This window comes from Lissotriton helveticus, chromosome 9, assembly GCF_964261635.1.
Source record: "Lissotriton helveticus chromosome 9, aLisHel1.1, whole genome shotgun sequence".
NCBI classification, from domain to species: Eukaryota; Metazoa; Chordata; class Amphibia; order Caudata; family Salamandridae; genus Lissotriton; species Lissotriton helveticus.
Genome location: NC_136070.1, coordinates 1,221,860,904 through 1,221,878,698, shown reverse-complemented (window position 1 = coordinate 1,221,878,698; position 17,795 = coordinate 1,221,860,904). Strand labels below are relative to the sequence as shown.

The 17,795-nt window shown below is 43.0% G+C and overlaps 1 protein-coding gene across 3 annotated transcripts in view; it reads left to right on the top strand.

The window, feature by feature from the left end:
* The window catches only part of FGD5 (FYVE, RhoGEF and PH domain containing 5), a 428,915-nt gene that overhangs the window by 371,673 nt on the left and 39,447 nt on the right, over positions 1-17,795 (top strand). For all 3 annotated transcript variants that reach the window (XM_078661708.1, XM_078661707.1, XM_078661706.1), the window contains exons 15-18: positions 1,253-1,352; positions 3,055-3,192; positions 5,833-5,935; positions 8,174-8,310. In XM_078661708.1, coding sequence (XP_078517834.1) covers positions 1,253-1,352; positions 3,055-3,192; positions 5,833-5,935; positions 8,174-8,310 — 478 coding nt within the window. The remainder of the gene's footprint in view (positions 1-1,252; positions 1,353-3,054; positions 3,193-5,832; positions 5,936-8,173; positions 8,311-17,795) is intronic.

Genomic DNA, 17,795 nt, shown 5'->3' with positions numbered 1-17,795 from the left:
TCCTTACTGACTAAGTGATGTTTCTTCAGACCAGTGCACGCCGAGAAGAATATCCCCACTCTGGTTCATCTACAACACCCCAAGCACCACCAGCTGCCCCACTGCAGCAGAGTGTCAATAGGGAAACAGCACAAGAGTCCACGATAGGCAAGTTTGACGTAGATTGGGCAGGGAGTTGGTTCATTCTGCATGGTGCACCCTGCTCTTTTTAAAGGCATCAGTTTGACTTCCTTGTAGACCTGTCTGCCTCTCATCCCAGTTGGCCTACAAAACATTTTTGGCATTAAGTTCTACAGCTCAACGATTCCCGCCCAATCATGCTGTGACAATGCAATTCTAGGCAGACCATCTCTGACTCATCACTTCCTCCTATCCCCTTGACCAACCAACCTGGAAGAATCCCATTCTCACTCTTCCCTTCCCTGCCTCCATTAATCCAAGTTCCCACATGTGCCCAACCCATGGGCAGTCCCATTCTGGGTCACCACACCAAGGCAATCCTTTATTGGTTCACTCCTTCCGTACCTCCATCAGGTCCTCCTCCCTGCAGGGTCACCTACACTGGGGCAATGTGATGCTAGGTCCCTCCTGTAATAGGTCCACCAATCTGTGCTTCTCAGATGCCTACCCGGGCTCTAAGAATGCCAGTATGGATCACCACTTCCCTATTTCCAGCAATGTCTCCTACCCCATGTTGCTCACACTTGGATAATCTCATTCTGCATCACCCTTTCGCTAGCTCCATTAATCCTTGCTCCACGCATACCCAGCAATTACGGAAATATGCATTTCTTCGTCAGTTCTTATGTATCTCTATTAGTCCTTTCTCCCCACATATCCACCAAAGCTGAATATCAATTTTCCTCGGACAGTTCTTATGTAGCTTTATTAGTCCTTTCTCCCCACATATCCACCAACGTTGGAAATATGCATTCCTTGGTCAGTTCTTATGTAGCTCCATCAGTCCTTGCTCACCCTACACCCCTTCCATATACAATTGCATTTTCAATATCTTGGTTAGTTCTTCTGTTGCTCCATCAGTCTCTGCACCCTCAACGTTCACTTACACCAGAACCTTCCCATGCTGTGTTACACTTTCTTTTGTTCCATCAGTCACCCATACTTCATTCACACTGACACACTTTCCCCTTTTGGTCTTCTGTTTATTGCATCTCACCCTTTGAGCCCCATAATTAAAGATGTCTTGTGTTGTTTTTGATGTCATTGAATGACTCTGTGATTGCCTCTGCAGCTCCTGCTCTGAACGGGATGAGTGGTACAACTGCATCAGCAGAACTATCCAGGATTACTACAAAGCACACAGTCCAGCCAGCTATCACAACAGCATGGAGGTAGGTTGGGTGTTTGTGTGTGTATGTCTTTGTTTGTGTCTGTGTCAGTGTGTGTGTCTGTGCGGGCGTGTTTCTGTGTGTGTTTAGGTCTTGATGTGTATGTGTGTGTGTACGTGTCAGTGTGTGTGTTTTGTGTTTATGTGTGTGTCTGTGCGTGTGTATGTGTTTGCCTTAGAGCCTATTTATGTCTAGCTTTCACAACACAATTGAGCTAAATGTATGTTCGATGCAAAAAGAAACAAACAAACAAATAAAGCGAGAAAGAAAGAAAGAAAGAAAGAAAGAAAGAAAGAAAGAAAGGAAGAAAGAAAGAATGAAAGAAAATAAAGAAAGGAAAAAATGTAGAAAGGAAGGAAGGCTCATGTAAAGTTTTCTGTTACACTACAAAGGGTTTCCTGTCACTAAAGAGACAGAGACTAGTTTAGCTGATAAACAGCTAAGTTGTAATTTGTTTGCAGAACTGTTTGTGGTCGGTACCATAGTCAAATATTTAAGGAAAAAGAAATGCCAAAAAGACAAAAAATAACCACCAAGTGTGGTCTTCTCAATTGAAGGCTCTTGGAGGTAGTTGGAAGATACAAAGTGTAAGCTTCTACAAGGAGTATACATCCTCAAGAGAGTGTCAAGATACAAAGGCCCTGTGTTGTCTAGATGAGTTTTTCTTCCGGTAGGTTTATTTATCTCACTGAATTTGAATTTAGAAATTCTCAAATAAATCCTTCTACTAAGAGGTGATACAACCGAATAATGTTCGACCTAAAAAAGTGCCAAAACAGTATTAAATGTTCTCTAGCCTATCCTTGGAGTAAGTCTAGCACCACACATGGTCACTCAAAGGTATTGCAGTACACACACCCATGAAAAGAAAATGGAGCCAGGAACTTAAAATAACACACCATAGGAAATAATGTTAAATAATATGATTTCAATTTTTCAATCCATAACTTTTAATACATTGTAATGAATATTAAATAAAATAAAAAATGCTACTTCAAGTAGGATTTTATTTAACATTCTTTAAGAAATATTATCAATGGTTTACATATACTTTTGTTAATTAAATACTTAATATTCATTTAAGTTAATGTGCTGTAACATTTAATTTTTTTAATTCTTGCTTTAAAATAAACATTTAAAAACTATTTTACACAAATATTTTAAATTAAAATATTTTTAAAGATAAATAAACTTTGCAAATCTTCTCAAAGCTTAGCTATGGGGCGATAGGCCCACAGTTGCAGAGGTCTCCAACTAGGAGCAGTAATTTTATACTCTTAAATCCTGGTGTAAGAGGCTCCACAAGGGGTTGGAGACATTAAATCTGCACGTAAAAGTAACGTTAAACTCTGAAATGGTGACTAGTAAAAAAGTGTAAAGTTACTACTTGGTGATAAGTGCATTTACACAAAAGGACATTTACACCAGTAAACTTTTGTGAATAGGCCTTCTGGTTTTATTTACCCCATTTGTCCATTGGCCTCTTTGTGTCTGTTCTGGTCCATCTTTCATGTAGTGGGATGGTGAATTCTCTGTTATGATGCTCATTAAATCCTTGGGCATGTTGGGATCAAAGGCTACCTTCTTGCATGGCACGCTTACAGAAAAGCTTTCTTAGATACGCAAATGGTGCAAGCCTGCAGACTGGCCAGCAAAGCCCCCCATGGTCAAGCAATGTAACGCAACAACATTTCCTCTCTTCCAGGTCCGCGAGAGGCTAGGGATCTGCCTTGGTGAGAAGCCTCCATCTCTGGTGCCCATGTCTCACGTCATGATGTGTATGAACTGCAGCGCTGACTTCACGCTGACCTTCAGGCGTAATCACTGCCATGCGTGTGGGAAGGTGAGCTTCAAGCGCCCTCTAGCTGCAGGCGTGTGCAAGTCCTACAGGAAATAGGGTTGGATGGATTTTAGTATCAGCTGCAAGTTTTATTACTTCCTGGGACTGTCCACAATACCTTCTAACAGGAGGCACATGCCTTTAGTGTCATTGTTATGAACTATTTATTTATGTGTGCATTTATTTTTGGTGATGCACTGCAAGCTGTTGCTATAAAGTCTGGATAAAAGTTTATGGTGAGAAGTACATCTTATTGAATAATTTGCTTTATGCCTGTGATGAAAGGATGTCGGATTGGGGTTCTCTACATAGTCAACTGGGCTCACACAACCACTATTATTCTGTTCTATGTTTGTTTTTTCCCCTTTTCATTATGTAAGTCTCCGTGCTCGAAGTTATTGTCAGATGGCACCTCCTGCTTTACAAAATCCTTGTCACTAAATATTCAGATTATCAATTGAGAATTTAAACGTAGAAATATAATATAACTGATCAAATGTTTGCGAAAGGCGGCTAAATGCAGCGTCATTATTTTAAAATGTGTCAAACATAGTAAATCTCCCGAGTACATATATGGCAATTCAGATGTCTGGCAGTCACTGGTGCAAATGTATCTCTTAAGGCCAGTGGAAGATGCATCATTTTGTTAAGCATCCTTACAATTGAGAGCCACAGGATGGATTTTTTCCAATCCCATGCCTTCTTGGTTTGCAAAACAAATTAAAAATAACTTCCTTGATGCTTGGAATGCTTAATTTATTTAAATTCGTTGCCTGGTGTCCTGTAACTGTCAATGGCAAAAACGAAAACATAATTTAACGCACCAGTGACACCAAAAATGAATGCTGTAGGAAAGGAAAGCTGAATATGAGAGTAAGATGTTCTTTTCTTTGAAGTATCTCTTTCAGATCGGTCATAACTAGGGGCCCTAATAGGATGGTGGACGGACCTGCGTCCGTCCGCCACCCCTGAGGTGGAGGGACCGTCCGCAGGGGCAGCAGCGGTTCCTCCGTGCAAATTAGGATGTGACCGCTACCCTGGCGGTCACATCCTGTATTTTTAACATTGCGGCGGGTGCTGCTTGAAGCAGCACCCGCCGCAAGGTTTAAAAAATGCATGTTTACCTTTGCATGCAGGAAGCGGTGGGCACCGTGTGGTGCCTGCCGCTTCATGCACGCAAAGGCAGGGGGGTACCATAGGCACCCCCGATGTGCAACCACCATCCCCCCTTCACCCCTGGGGGCCCGCAATGGGCCCCCAAATAAAAGTCCGTATGCCTTTCCACGGCGGAAATGCCGCAGTGGAAAGGCATAGAACTGCAGACATCCTAATATGCCTGGCGGTGTCTGATAGACACCGCCAGACATGTTAGAGCTTTTCCGCCGCGGTCGGAAGGCGACCGCAGCGGAAAAGCGGCGGACGGTCTTCCTAACCCCCCAGCCATCCTAATCTGGCGGGGGGTCTTTTAAGGCTCCGCAGCGGTTTTTCCGCATCCTCCGGGCCGGCGGACACTTCCGCCGGCCCGGAGGATGCGGAAAAACCGCAATCCTAATCGGCCCCTAGGTCAGAGAAGAGTGAGGACCAATCAGGGCTAGGGTAGAGATGAATGAGTTTCAGACAAGGCTAGGACAAAACTTAATGAGGATCAGTCAGCGATAGAGTGGAGAGGAAGGAGCATCAATTTGGGGCCAGAGAGGACATGTGGGAGGATCAGTTTACAGCTAGACTGTAGGTGATTGGAGAAAAGTAAGCAGCTCAGTGGAGTAAAGCAGCTATTGTAGAGATATATGTGCAACCTGAAGTTCACAGGTTCTAATCCTGACCCCTGCACTCAGCTTTCCATCCTTCCGAGATCAATAAAATGAGTACCATTGAGTTGAGTAATAAAGAACACCTGTTATCAGTATCAAGAGACCAGACAAGTGCACTACATAATTGTAGTTATTTGTTAAGAGAAATGGAGGAAGAGTAGAGATTAAGGGGATCAGTTAGAGCGGGTGAGTACACTAGGGAGGTTCATTTAGAGGTAGGAGAAGATGACGGAGGACCAGCTAGAGTCAATTTCAAGGGATCTGGAGCTAGAATGGATATAAAAGGAGATTCATTTAGAGCCGGAGTCGCGACTAAGGCATCTGTTAGAGTCCGAGAGGACACAAAAGAGGATAAGCCAGAGGTTGAAAGAGATGGGCAGTGATTAAAACAAAGGTTTCAGAGTTAGAGGGGAGATGGAGACCCTGTTAGAGCCCCAGAGGGGAATAAGAACCATCAGTTAGGCATTGGGGGTGGCAGAGAAGGAAAGGTTGAAGGAAACACCCGAGAGAAGAAGGCTAGAGATGCCAAGATGGGAATGTGAGAGCAGAAAAAAATAGAGGTCTCCAGGGTTAAACCAGAAGGTAGACGAAGAAGAGAACAATAGAAGATCGCTTGGAATGGCAGGCACACATAAGATATGGGAGAACAGTCCCGCCAGTGGAGTGAGCCACCCATAAACCTGATTAAAGAGGATTGTGGAGTCTACAAAAACCCACAAAAAAACTAGTGAGCATCAACATGAGCCTGGACATAATGGGGGACAGTTTAAAGGGGTCGAAATGGGCTGGAAGCGAGCTTGTTTGAGCTTATTATTATTCTATCTCCATGCAGATTGTGTGCCGGAATTGTTCAAAAAAGAAATACCCGCTGCGGTACCTGAGGGACCGCCCAGCCAAGGTTTGCGATGCCTGCTACGCTGAGCTCAAGAAAAGAGGTGATTGGTCTGCTTTGTACAGAATCTGAACCAGAATTGACTCTCATGATATGAGTGTATATTGTATTGTACTGTAATTGTATATACAGTGCTGCTAAAGCCAGTAGCAATGAAGGTGTATATTTGCTAGGCACTATGAAAGGAAATTTGGAAGATGAATCTAGGTGACTAATTTTAATTATTTTGAGACAATTACACCTGGTTCACATCAAATGGTTCCAAAGAAAGCATTTGAACAGAAATAAAAGCTATCTCTTATAATTTGGTTCAAATCTATATTTTGTTTTACTTTTTTATGTCAAAATAAAAGGCACACCTCATTACCACTATTTCTTCTTCTTTAGTTCATCTTCTGTTTAAATCTTCTCCCTAAATATTTCCTTCCTTCTTCTGTACTTTCTCCTTTTCTCTTCCAACGTGGGGACCCACGTTTGCTATTTTATGCTAGAGGCCAGGATTCTCCAATGAGAAACAAGCATCATGGGACCTATTTCGGGGTATCACCTCATCAGACAGACCAGCTTGAATCGAGTGGCGAAGCAAGCACGGAGCCCACGTCTGGGCATACCCTTCCCACTTAGAGCAACAAGTCCATCATTTGTGTGTCTTTTTCTTTCTCGTCCTAAGTGCGCTGGGTATGCCCAGACATGGGTCCCAGGTTCACTGTGCCGCCGGATTCAAGGTAGCCTAGCTGATGAGGTGTGATGCCCCAAAACCGGTCCCAGGATGCTTGATTCTGGTCCAGGGAGGACCTGGCACGGCAGTTCAGACTGGACTGTTCCCATGAGGGAGAGGGTCAAGACTGATTTGCATATGGCTGGGTCTAAACTGGGGTGGCATAGTGAGAAAAAGAACAATGGGTTTTACCCAGATCTCTTGACTGGGGGTGAATATTTGATTTGTTTCTCATTCCGTCCATCATGTGTGTTTCATTTACATAATTCCACACAATGCCACACAATTCCACACCATTCAGCATCACACAGTTCCATCCCACACAACATATTTACTCTCCACATAATACCACTCAACACCACATAACTCAACTCCACATAATTACACTCTACTCAATACCACATAAATACACCCCACATAAATTCACTCAATGCCACATAGCAAACCTTAGAAATACACTCCGCACCATGCCACATAATTCCACTCAAAATAATTTCTCTGAAAGCCACACAGTTTTGTGCCACACAATTCAACTCCACACAATTCCATTCCACAACACATAATTCCACATCAAACCACATAATACCACCCTACAACACAAATACCCTACACACTACATATATCCAATCCACAACACAAAATTCCACATAATGCCCCAAAATTCAACACCACACCACATAATTCCACTCCACCACATGCCACTCCAGGACACACAATACCACTACACTTAATTACACTCCATGTCACACAATCGACCGACACATAATTCCAGTACACACCTGCCACATAATTCCACTACACATATATCCCCTCAACACTATACACAATTCCATGCCACACAATTCCACAACAATTCCAATCCAACCCACATAATTCCACTCAGCACCACATACATCTACTCAACCCAATTACAAATGGCTAAAAAGCATTAACATTGACAATGCCAATAGCTCTGGGTTTGCCGTATAGGTGAGACCTACTGGCTTTGCCAATGCTTGCTTACTTTATTGCTGGTAACTCTACCTGTTGTACTGAGCTGATCACTACTGGCAATCTTGCATAAGGTGGCAACTAATACAATCTTGTCTAATGGGGTCTCTATTACACCACTGATAATAATAGTAGCTCAGGGTAATTTTTATTGAACACAAGTAGCTTGCATTACAGAAAAGACTAAAGACCCCTGCCAGAGGTTCACCCTTACAGCCTTACTAACTGTCCTTCCTCTCTGCTTTACTAAACCTCTATTTTTGGTTGCTTTGTAGTCTTATCTGCTCCCATTTTCACACTTAACTCCCTTTGTTATTTTGTTATGTTGTTATGTTGTTATATTAACCACTTCTCAAAGTAGATGTCATTTGAAGCAAATTATTTGCACTACTCACTGGGTACTGTGGCTGGCATTTTGCATTCAGATAATAAAATATTGGTCATTGAGTGCATAGCATAACCTCTCCAGTACTGTGATACAAAGAGAATTTAGGGGAAATGTGATACAAAGAGAATTTAGGGGAAATGTATTGACGTTCCCTTTTCTCGCACTCTTGTGCTCTCATTTTGCAGAGATGCCAGTGATGGTTGTGAGTTTCCCACAAACGCCTCCTTCCAGGTTTGCAGGCACCGCCTTCTCCTCCATGTTCCACAATATTCACCCCTCGTCGTTCAAGAGGCAGAAGAAAATTCCTTCGGCTCTCATGGAGGTAAGCGGAGCTGACTGCAGCATCTCCCCCTAAATATTGTGGCGGTATGTACACACAACTGGCAGAGTGGCCTTTCTGCTTCTGTCCCATCAGTTCTTATTCTAGGATGTGGCACAACTTGGCTACCTGTGGCATCACTAACATGAGAGGGTGCCATATTTAGTGGTGTGCAAAACTGTGTAATTGTTTTTGGAAAATTTGTGAAATGTCATTACAATTTTGCTACATTTTGCAAAATGATTCAAAATTGCACATTTAGATAAAAATACTATTTGCTGGTATCTTCTATGACTTTTATTACACCAGTGCATCTCATGTAAGATACCACAGAAAATTGGTTTAAACAGAAAATGCAACTTACACCTATACCCATATTATTTCTAAAATCAGCACAATGTGCCCCATTTCAATAGAAATGTGCACACAAAACACAAATTTACTTCGTAAAAAATCGTAGGGCTAGATGCACAAACCAAAATGTAAACTTTCTTGTAAGTTTACTATTGTTTGCTATTCACAAAGGTATTTTACAAGTCGTATCTTTACGTAATGTGGAGTCTCCACACATACAAAGATACAACAGTCCTATCTAAAGTGTTTTCCTTATATCAGAACAACCCTAGATATGCTTTGTGAAGAAGGGTGTGGTGAACTGTTATCACACGATAACACGAGCTGCTTTACAGGTATAACAAGTTGCATGACAAGATAGACAAAGTAAACACGTGAAACACATCATATGACAGTGTGTCAAGAAGTGGTCATTTCAGTTTCGGCCTCTTTCTGAAGTCCATGGTTTTTGGTGACGTACACACACACATATTTTGATGCCCTATCCTCTGTTTTTGGAAGGTCTAGTAGGATATTCACAGATTTTCTACTTCAGTTTGACTAACAAAGATTTCATTTGGAGCTCAGAAGCGCTTGATGAGACAGAGAAGGGCTGGCTGAGTAATTTGTTACAGGGAGCCTTTTACCATTGCATTATTGGTGGACATCTAGGCACAGTTTAGTTAAAGTTCGAAGATTTTCCCAATTGTTTCATCACATGTGTCACAAGTGTTGATGGTCGATTACCTGTGAGTGAGAAAGCATTGGATTCCTTAACCCCTTGCATGCTGCCACGATTCTGCGCCTGTGCGGCACATTCCGATCGCGGGTGCCGTCATGACGGCTCCCAGCCATCATCAGAACACGTGCCAGTGCTTAATTTGTGCCGGTGCTTTCCGGTGCTTAGCACCGGCACTTATTTCTCAGGGCCGGGTCTACGTCGTAAAAAACAATTCCTCATCGACGCATGCCTATTAAAATGCACATTCCGCTCATGGTACTGCCAGAGAGCACACATTGGAGCAGTTTCTTTCCACGAACCAAAGGCCGAAAATGATCGTTCTCCCCGGCTGTAATGACGTACCTCCTACTGCCTAAAAAAAGCTGCGCTGCCTCCCGGGCAGATTAGCCTTCTGAAACAGGCACCTTCCCCCACGCTCTAACTTCCGTCGCCTCTCTGCTTCCGCTTCCTGCCCCTGAGGTCACTCGAATAGCAGCAAAAGGCGGGCATTTTCTTTACTAAAGGGAACGTGTGAAAAGAAATAATACAATGGCTCCTGGTTGCTGCTCCTGAACCTATTAGGTAATGTGAACTTGCTAATAGATTTAATTTGTATTGCGAGTCCCTGCTCATGTAGAGTGTGATTAGTGAGGGCCCACTGTCCAAAAAAAAAGTGCAAAAATCAAAAAATCAAAAGGGGAAGGATCACTTGTCCTGCATAACCCAGGGTATGCAGGAGAACGTACAACGGTGTCTCCAAATAAAAAACCCTCATGCACGTGTTGGGTAGTGTGGTAAGCGGTATATCTTGGTTCTCCGCTCTTCAAACACGTGTGTGCATAATCATAGGGTTAGTCTCGGTATGCAGCCTCCACCAGGAGGATCTTACCCTTGGTAAAAACAGTAGTGACCCAGTGATGTGGACAATGTGCAAAAAAGTTAAAAACCCCGGATAACCAGAATAGGAATTTTATTAGGTCTGGGTTCGGGTGGATCCCTTGAGGGAATGCTTAAGTGACGTGCGCTCTGTTGAAAAAATTAAGTTTTCAGGACGCACTGGCATTCAAAAGAATTAAAATGGCCGACATGTTTCAGCCCCCTGTGCCGGGATTCGGACTTAAGGGCTTTCTTCAGGACCAGTAGTGATAGGTGAAAGTGATACTGGTTTACTAAATTTTAGCAAGCAAGTGTTTAGAAAAGGGAAATTATCAACCTGTTTCTTTTCTTCAAGGTCGCGATGTACCTATATATCAAACATAATAGAGACATACACAAAGGGAAAAAGGGTAAGGGAGACACATAAAGTAGTGAACTCACTACTTGACAAAACAAATTGAAGCAACTATAAAGATGGCAATACTTCGTAACCCCCAGTAAATGGCAGTGTCAACTCTCTCTTTATCCAACAAGCATGTGTCATGCAAAAAGAAAAATTCAAATATCTGGTTTCATGGTGCTGTGTCATACAGTCATGCAGGGCGTGAATAAGGAGCTCAGATGTCTCCTTTCACTCAGATAACTGTATTGGTGGGTCAGAGACATGATTATCGGCATTAAGTTGCAATGTGATGATATAACATGCAGTAACGTTATTCATTCATGTGCATTATCTACAGGTCTATTTCGTTCGTAATTTAAAATGACCCAATTTTATCGTGCTATTTCTAGAACCTAAACATCCATGCCAGCATTCTCTATGCGCCAAAGATCGTACCTGAAGTGTACATCAGTTACACCTCCTTCGGGTGTGACAAGGGCTTCGAGGGGGCTAGGTAGAGAGGAACATTAGGATATTAACGGGGTGGGGTGTATGGTACTTGCGATTTTGTAGCTGGAGTCTGTAGTGGACGGATACCTCACGCTCCGCTCCTCGCGCCTCGCGTTGTGCTGCAGCTGCCTCTTGTGACCCGGAAGTGGCGGGACTCCGCTTCCGGGTTGTTTATGAAAATCTCAGTTCAAGGCAATAGAGAAAAGACTAATTGTCTCTTGCTGTTAGATGTATCGCAAAGTAAAAATACGCGATTGTGAATCAAAAAGTAGGTTATTATAAAAAAGAAGTGATTCTGAGACTTCACCTCGAAAATTAAGTTTGTTTAAAAATAAAGTTTGTTTAAAAATAAAAATTAAGATAAAACTGGGGATTGTTCTAGAATTCACACGAGGTGTTTCAAGTTCGAGTGCACACAAAATATATACAAAAAAATAATATATATGAAAGACCGGATTGCTTACTACTGCATAAATAATTGTCTCAGTTATAGCAGCTCTTAGATTGATGTGCTGGACTGCGTCTAACGGAGGCAAATTGCAGTCAAGGATGGAACCTTCAGGGAATATGTAATTTCTTCGTTGTCATTACAACTCGGTGGAAGTGGTCACGAAGAATGTACAACTCGGTATTCACGTGGCTACCTTAAGTACTATTCTGTAAATTAAGGAACATCTTTGCGCTAAACTTGTAGAAGAAGAGCTAGTGAGTCATTTAGATTGCCCCATCTATCTCTCTCTGTGTGTAGATGGGGGCTGGGTGGGTATGGTTGCATTGGCTAGCTTACGCTTTTTATCTCAGCACACTAAGCCAAGGAATATTATCATTCAGGCCTCTTATGTCTGTCCCCAATCGATGTACCCAGCGTTGTTCCTTTTCAAAAAGGATTCTTTCTGCGTTACTGTCCTTTCTTTCCAAGGTTTCGAGGATGACCCAGTTAAGGTCATCCACTGTGTGGTTTTCTTCCAGAAAGTGACTAGCCATCTTGGTTGTACTCTTTTTACATTTTACGTTGCTCCGATGTTCCACAATCCTTTGTTTAACTTTCCTGCATGTCATGCCGATGTAACTGAGGTGGCAGGGGCAAGTGATCATGTACACTACATGACTAGTATTACAGTTAGTGTGTTTCAGCATTCTCCATTTGAAATTGGGAAGCAATTGTAATTCTTTGGTTGGTTGAGTCAGATAGCAGACTGAGCATGAGCCGCACGGGTAATGACCAACAATGGGGGGGTTTCCCCATAGATTTGTTTTTTCTCGTTGTTTTGCGACAGGTGGTCTCGTGTGTACCAAGATGTCTTTCAAGTTTCTACTCCGTCTATTGGCAAATCTTGGTTTGGGCCAAGAGAGTGTACCAGACGTGAGGATTCTCCAGTTTTTGTTAATGATCTTCTTAACTTTGTCAGTGACTGGGCTGTAGGTGGTAACACATGTGGTTAGGTCTGCCGTACGCTTAAATTGAAAGCCTTCTTCAAAGATCAACCAAAACACATCCCGGAGGGTGACACCTCCTTGAGGAATAAGTCCACATTTTGCCCACTAATCTCTCAAGTTCCGATTGAAATCGCAACTTTCGAGCAAGCTATCATGAGAGAGGTAGACGAACTAGCATTGAATCAACAAAGACCGTTCCACAATGTAACAAGAGCAGAACAGACTGCGCTGGATGAATTGAAGAACGATGGACAAATCATAATCAAGCCAGCTGATAAAGGAGGGGGTGTAGTCATACTGTCTGCAGCCGGCTATGACAAACAATGCCTTGATCTTCTATCAGACGAGAAGTTCTACAAAAAACTAGCAACAGATCCCACTAAGAGGTTACAGATGGAAATAAAGATGATGGTTGAAGAAGCAGAAGCTCACAACTGGCTATCTAAGAAAGAGGCGGATTTTCTGGTAACAAGGAACCCAAAAATTCCATATTTTTACTCATTGACGAAAATACACAAAGCCCGAATACCACCTCCTGGAAGACCAATAGTGTCAGGCATTGGGTCGGTACTAGAGCCTCTCTCTCAGTTTGCAGACCATTACTTAAAACCATTGGTGCAAAAGACACCAACCTATTTAAAGGATACGCGAGATCTCTTGAATCTACTTAAGGATGTTGAATACTCACCTAACACGATGATGCTAGTAGGACTCGACGTAGAAAGTCTCTACACGAGCCTACCCCAACAAGAGACCCTGGACATGCTAGAGCAAATCGTTTTTGACACAGACTGGCCACACAAAACTCCTAGACACTTCGTTTTGGAATGTTGCCGCCTCGCCCTGACGGAAAATCATTTTCAATACAAAGAGACACTGTACTTACAATGCCATGGCACCTCGATGGGCAGCACCTTTGCCCCGAGTGTGGCTGGGTTATATGTGAGTACCTTTGAAGGGACTCATGTACACACAGAAACCAATCCTTACATTCGTCATATACTGCTTTGGAAGCGGTATATAGACGATATCCTACTAATCTGGGAAGGGAATGAAGAAGATCTCAAGGATTTTCACACTTGGCTAAACACAAAAGACAACTGCCTCAAGTTCACGTACAGTGCAGACAACAGGAGTCTGGATTTCCTTGACATTACAATCTATGCAGGAGATGGGCATCTGCAAACACGTACCTATTTTAAAGAAACAGCAAAGAACAGTCTCCTATCTTTCAAGAGTTTTCACCCCCGCCCATTGAGGGAAAATCTCCCTTACAGTCAGTTCCTAAGGCTGCGGCGGAACTGCAGCAAGAACACGGAGTACCGGGTCCAAGCAGAAGACCTTTGCAAAAAACTACAAGATCGAGATTATCCAAGGCGAGTGGTAAATAAATGCAAGAAAAGAGCACAAAACCAAAACAGAGAAGGCCTATTGGAGACCATTACCAAAACAGAACCAGAAGACCTAACCACATGTGTTACCACCTACAGCCCAGTCACTGACAAAGTTAAGAAGATCATTAACAAAAACTGGAGAATCCTCACGTCTGGTACACTCTCTTGGCCCAAACCAAGATTTGCCAATAGACGGAGTAGAAACTTGAAAGACATCTTGGTACACACGAGACCACCTGTCGCAAAACAACGAGAAAAAACAAATCTATGGGGAAACCCCCCCATTGTTGGTCATTACCCGTGCGGCTCATGCTCAGTCTGCTATCTGACTCAACCAACCAAAGAATTACAATTGCTTCCCAATTTCAAATGGAGAATGCTGAAACACACTAACTGTAATACTAGTCATGTAGTGTACATGATCACTTGCCCCTGCCACCTCAGTTACATCGGCATGACATGCAGGAAAGTTAAACAAAGGATTGTGTAACATCGGAGCAACGTAAAATGTAAAAAGAGTACAACCAAGATGGCTAGTCACTTTCTGGAAGAAAACCACACAGTGGATGACCTTAACTGGGTCATCCTCGAAACCTTGGAAAGAAAGGACAGTAACGCAGAAAGAATCCTTTTTGAAAAGGAACAACGCTGGGTACATCGATTGGGGACAGACATAAGAGGCCTGAATGATAATATTCCTTGGCTTAGTGTGCTGAGATAAAAAGCGTAAGCTAGCCAATGCAACCATACCCACCCAGCCCCCATCTACACACAGAGAGAGATAGATGGGGCAATCTAAATGACTCACTACCTCTTCTTCTACAAGTTTAGCGCAAAGATGTTCCTTAATTTACAGAATAGTACTTAAGGTAGCCACGTGAATACCGAGTTGTACATTCTTCGTGACCACTTCCACCTCATTGTAATGACAACAAAGAAATTACATATTCCCTGAAGGTTCCATCCTTGACTGCAATTTGCCTCCGTTAGACGCAGCCCAGCACATCAATCTAAGAGCTGCTATAACTGAGACAATTATTTATGCAGTAGTAAGCAAGCCGGTCTTTCATATATATAAATTTTTTTGTATATATTTTGTGTGCACTCGAACTTGAAACACCTCGTGTGAATTCTAGAACAATCCCCAGTTTTATCTTAATTTTTATTTTTAAACAAACTTTATTTTTAAACAAACTTAATTTTCGAGGTGAAGTCTCAGAATCACTTCTTTTTTATAATAACCTACTTTTTGATTCACAATCGCGTATTTTTACTTTGCGATACATCTAACAGCAAGAGACAATTAGTCTTTTCTCTATTGCCTTGAACTGAGATTTTCATAAACAACCCGGAAGCGGAGTCCCGCCACTTCCGGGTCACAAGAGGCAGCTGCAGCACAACGCGAGGCGCGAGGAGCGGAGCGTGAGGTATCCGTCCACTACAGACTCCAGCTACAAAATCGCAAGTACCATACACCCCACCCCGTTAATATCCTAATGTTCCTCTCTACCTAGCCCCCTCGAAGCCCTTGTCACACCCGAAGGAGGTGTAACTGATGTACACTTCAGGTACGATCTTTGGCGCATAGAGAATGCTGGCATGGATGTTTAGGTTCTAGAAATAGCACGATAAAATTGGGTCATTTTAAATTATGAACGAAATAGACCTGTAGATAATGCACATGAATGAATAACGTTACTGCATGTTATATCATCACATTGCAACTTAATGCCGATAATCATGTCTCTGACCCACCAATACAGTTATCTGAGTGAAAGGAGACATCTGAGCTCCTTATTCACGCCCTGCATGACTGTATGACACAGCACCATGAAACCAGATATTTGAATTTTTCTTTTTGCATGACACATGCTTGTTGGATAAAGAGAGAGTTGACACTGCCATTTACTGGGGGTTACGAAGTATTGCCATCTTTATAGTTGCTTCAATTTGTTTTGTCAAGTAGTGAGTTCACTACTTTATGTGTCTCCCTTACCCTTTTTCCCTTTGTGTATGTCTCTATTATGTTTGATATATAGGTACATCGCGACCTTGAAGAAAAGAAACAGGTTGATAATTTCCCTTTTCTAAACACTTGCTTGCTAAAATTTAGTAAACCAGTATCACTTTCACCTATCACTACTGGTCCTGAAGAAAGCCCTTAAGTCCGAATCCCGGCACAGGGGGCTGAAACATGTCGGCCATTTTAATTCTTTTGAATGCCAGTGCGTCCTGAAAACTTAATTTTTTCAACAGAGCGCACGTCACTTAAGCATTCCCTCAAGGGATCCACCCGAACCCAGACCTAATAAAATTCCTATTCTGGTTATCCGGGGTTTTTTAACTTTTTTGCACATTGTCCACATCACTGGGTCACTACTGTTTTTACCAAGGGTAAGATCCTCCTGGTGGAGGCTGCATACCGAGACTAACCCTATGATTATGCACACACGTGTTTGAAGAGCGGAGAACCAAGATATACCGCTTACCACACTACCCAACACGTGCATGAGGGTTTTTTATTTGGAGACACCGTTGTACGTTCTCCTGCATACCCTGGTTCATGCAGGACAAGTGATCCTTCCCCTTTTGATTTTTTGCATTAACGTAAGGAAACTGAGGGATCAGACAATTCCTTCTCCCCCTTCCATTTGATTAGTATACAAAAAAAAAAGTGATCAGCATGGCGCGCGAGAGGCCTCGGTGATGGTGCGGCACTCGCCGCTGGGACCTAGGGACAGAGGGACAGAGGGACCGAACTCGCTCAGTGGAGGAAGCATATATGCTGTGAGTCTGTATTTTTAAAATTACATAAATGGATTAGGTTTGCTACCTAGTAGTGCAGTTTGTGCAAGTACGTGTTAACTGAACACGCAGCTCAAAACAAAATGCTAATTACGCAGTCTGGCCTACCTCTGCTCCTTCTCAGTAGAGTTTCTGGCGCTTCCGGCCCTGTCCCAGAATCTGCCCGAGGTAGTCGTGTGATTCATGGCTTTCACAGCGCAGGAGACATGGCCGTACCCGGGCCCCTCCAGCGTGAGTCTGAGTGGTCACCCCACACATTGCCCAATTGCCACTCACGGCAGCCGTGTGAAAGTTTATCCTAGTGTGTGCAAGTCTGTTCAAGCAAGAGTCTGCAGAGGCTCCAGAGCTGCTGGCAGCTGAAACGCATGCTTTAAAAGAAAGAGGCATGTAGCATATCGGAAATTTAACTATGTGCACGTTTGTTTGCATTAAATTAAAAACCCAGAGAATTTCAAAAACAAACACTAGAATGCAAAACAACTTAAACCAGCGTGCGTGCACTGTCTGGACACTGTTATCATCTCAGCCAACGCAGCAGCTGACACCAACAGAACATGCTGTCTCACCCTACGATAGCAGTGTCTCCTCGGGTGGGTTCATGCAGCAGGCAGTTCCTCGGTCGCAACACCTGCTGTGCTGTGGTATGTTTATCCTGTGTGTGCTATGCTGCAATGTCCCCGGCTGCAAGGGTGCTCAAATGCAGGCTGTGCACTATGTAATGGATGTGTTTGTGAGCAGGCGTCATCTGACACAGCCTAGCAACCCAGCGAGGCCAGCTTGCAGATGGCCAACACCAGCGCCTGCTAACTCATAGGGTGATGCATCACCTGCCCTTTTAACCACCTGTGACAATGAAGCAGTCACTCTTCACCAATGAATCCTAATTTAATTTACTAATTTAGAGCTCGTCAACATGAGCATAAGTAAAGTCTTTTTAAAAATCACAGCAGGGCAGTAGGTTCGTGCCCTTCCATTTCTGCCACTCTGCAGCAGTTTTAAGATCTTCTTAGAGTTTCTCATTGCTCATATG